Source organism: Chaetura pelagica, unplaced genomic scaffold (assembly GCF_000747805.2).
Source record: "Chaetura pelagica isolate M959 unplaced genomic scaffold, ChaPel_1.0 scaffold69, whole genome shotgun sequence".
Taxonomy (NCBI): domain Eukaryota; kingdom Metazoa; phylum Chordata; class Aves; order Apodiformes; family Apodidae; genus Chaetura; species Chaetura pelagica.
The window spans coordinates 1,061,870-1,062,305 of record NW_009970724.1 but is presented as its reverse complement, the minus strand read 5'-3'; the positions used below and the strand labels follow the sequence as shown (position 1 = coordinate 1,062,305).

Genomic DNA, 436 nt, shown 5'->3' with positions numbered 1-436 from the left:
CCAGAACACATTTTCCATGCAGTGCTCCCTGCTGCAGGGTGCCAGGGAGCAGGAACAGAAAAGGGCTCCAGGCTGGGGCAACGTTTGTAGTTTTCACCCTGTGCTCTGCTTCACTGCGGGTACCCAGGGACCGGCTGCACAGCACCCACCCACCAAGGAACTGCCAGGACTAGCTAGGAGCACGCTCCCATTTGCCAAGAAATTCCATGCACCTAGGGACGCGCCGCACAGGGGAGGGCAGCCTGATCACCTCGGCTCTGGTTCCCTTACCAGCCTCCTCCAAGGAAGGTCCCGCTTGAATTCGTCGTACCAAGCCAGCAGGTTCCTGCGCAAGGCCTCGACCTCAGCCGGGTCGCTGAATCGGTGCCGGGCGGGCGAGGGAGCAGGCGCGGGGAGCGGGGCCCCTGCAGGAGAGCGGCGGGGGTCAGGGCGGGGG

General features: G+C 64.7%; 1 protein-coding gene across 1 annotated transcript in view; it reads right to left on the bottom strand.

Moving 5' to 3' along the window:
* MUTYH (mutY homolog) overlaps positions 1-436 on the bottom strand; it is a 7,377-nt gene that overhangs the window by 5,305 nt on the left and 1,636 nt on the right. The window contains exon 2 of the mRNA XM_010006694.1: positions 271-383. Coding sequence (XP_010004996.1) covers positions 271-383 — 113 coding nt within the window. The remainder of the gene's footprint in view (positions 1-270; positions 384-436) is intronic.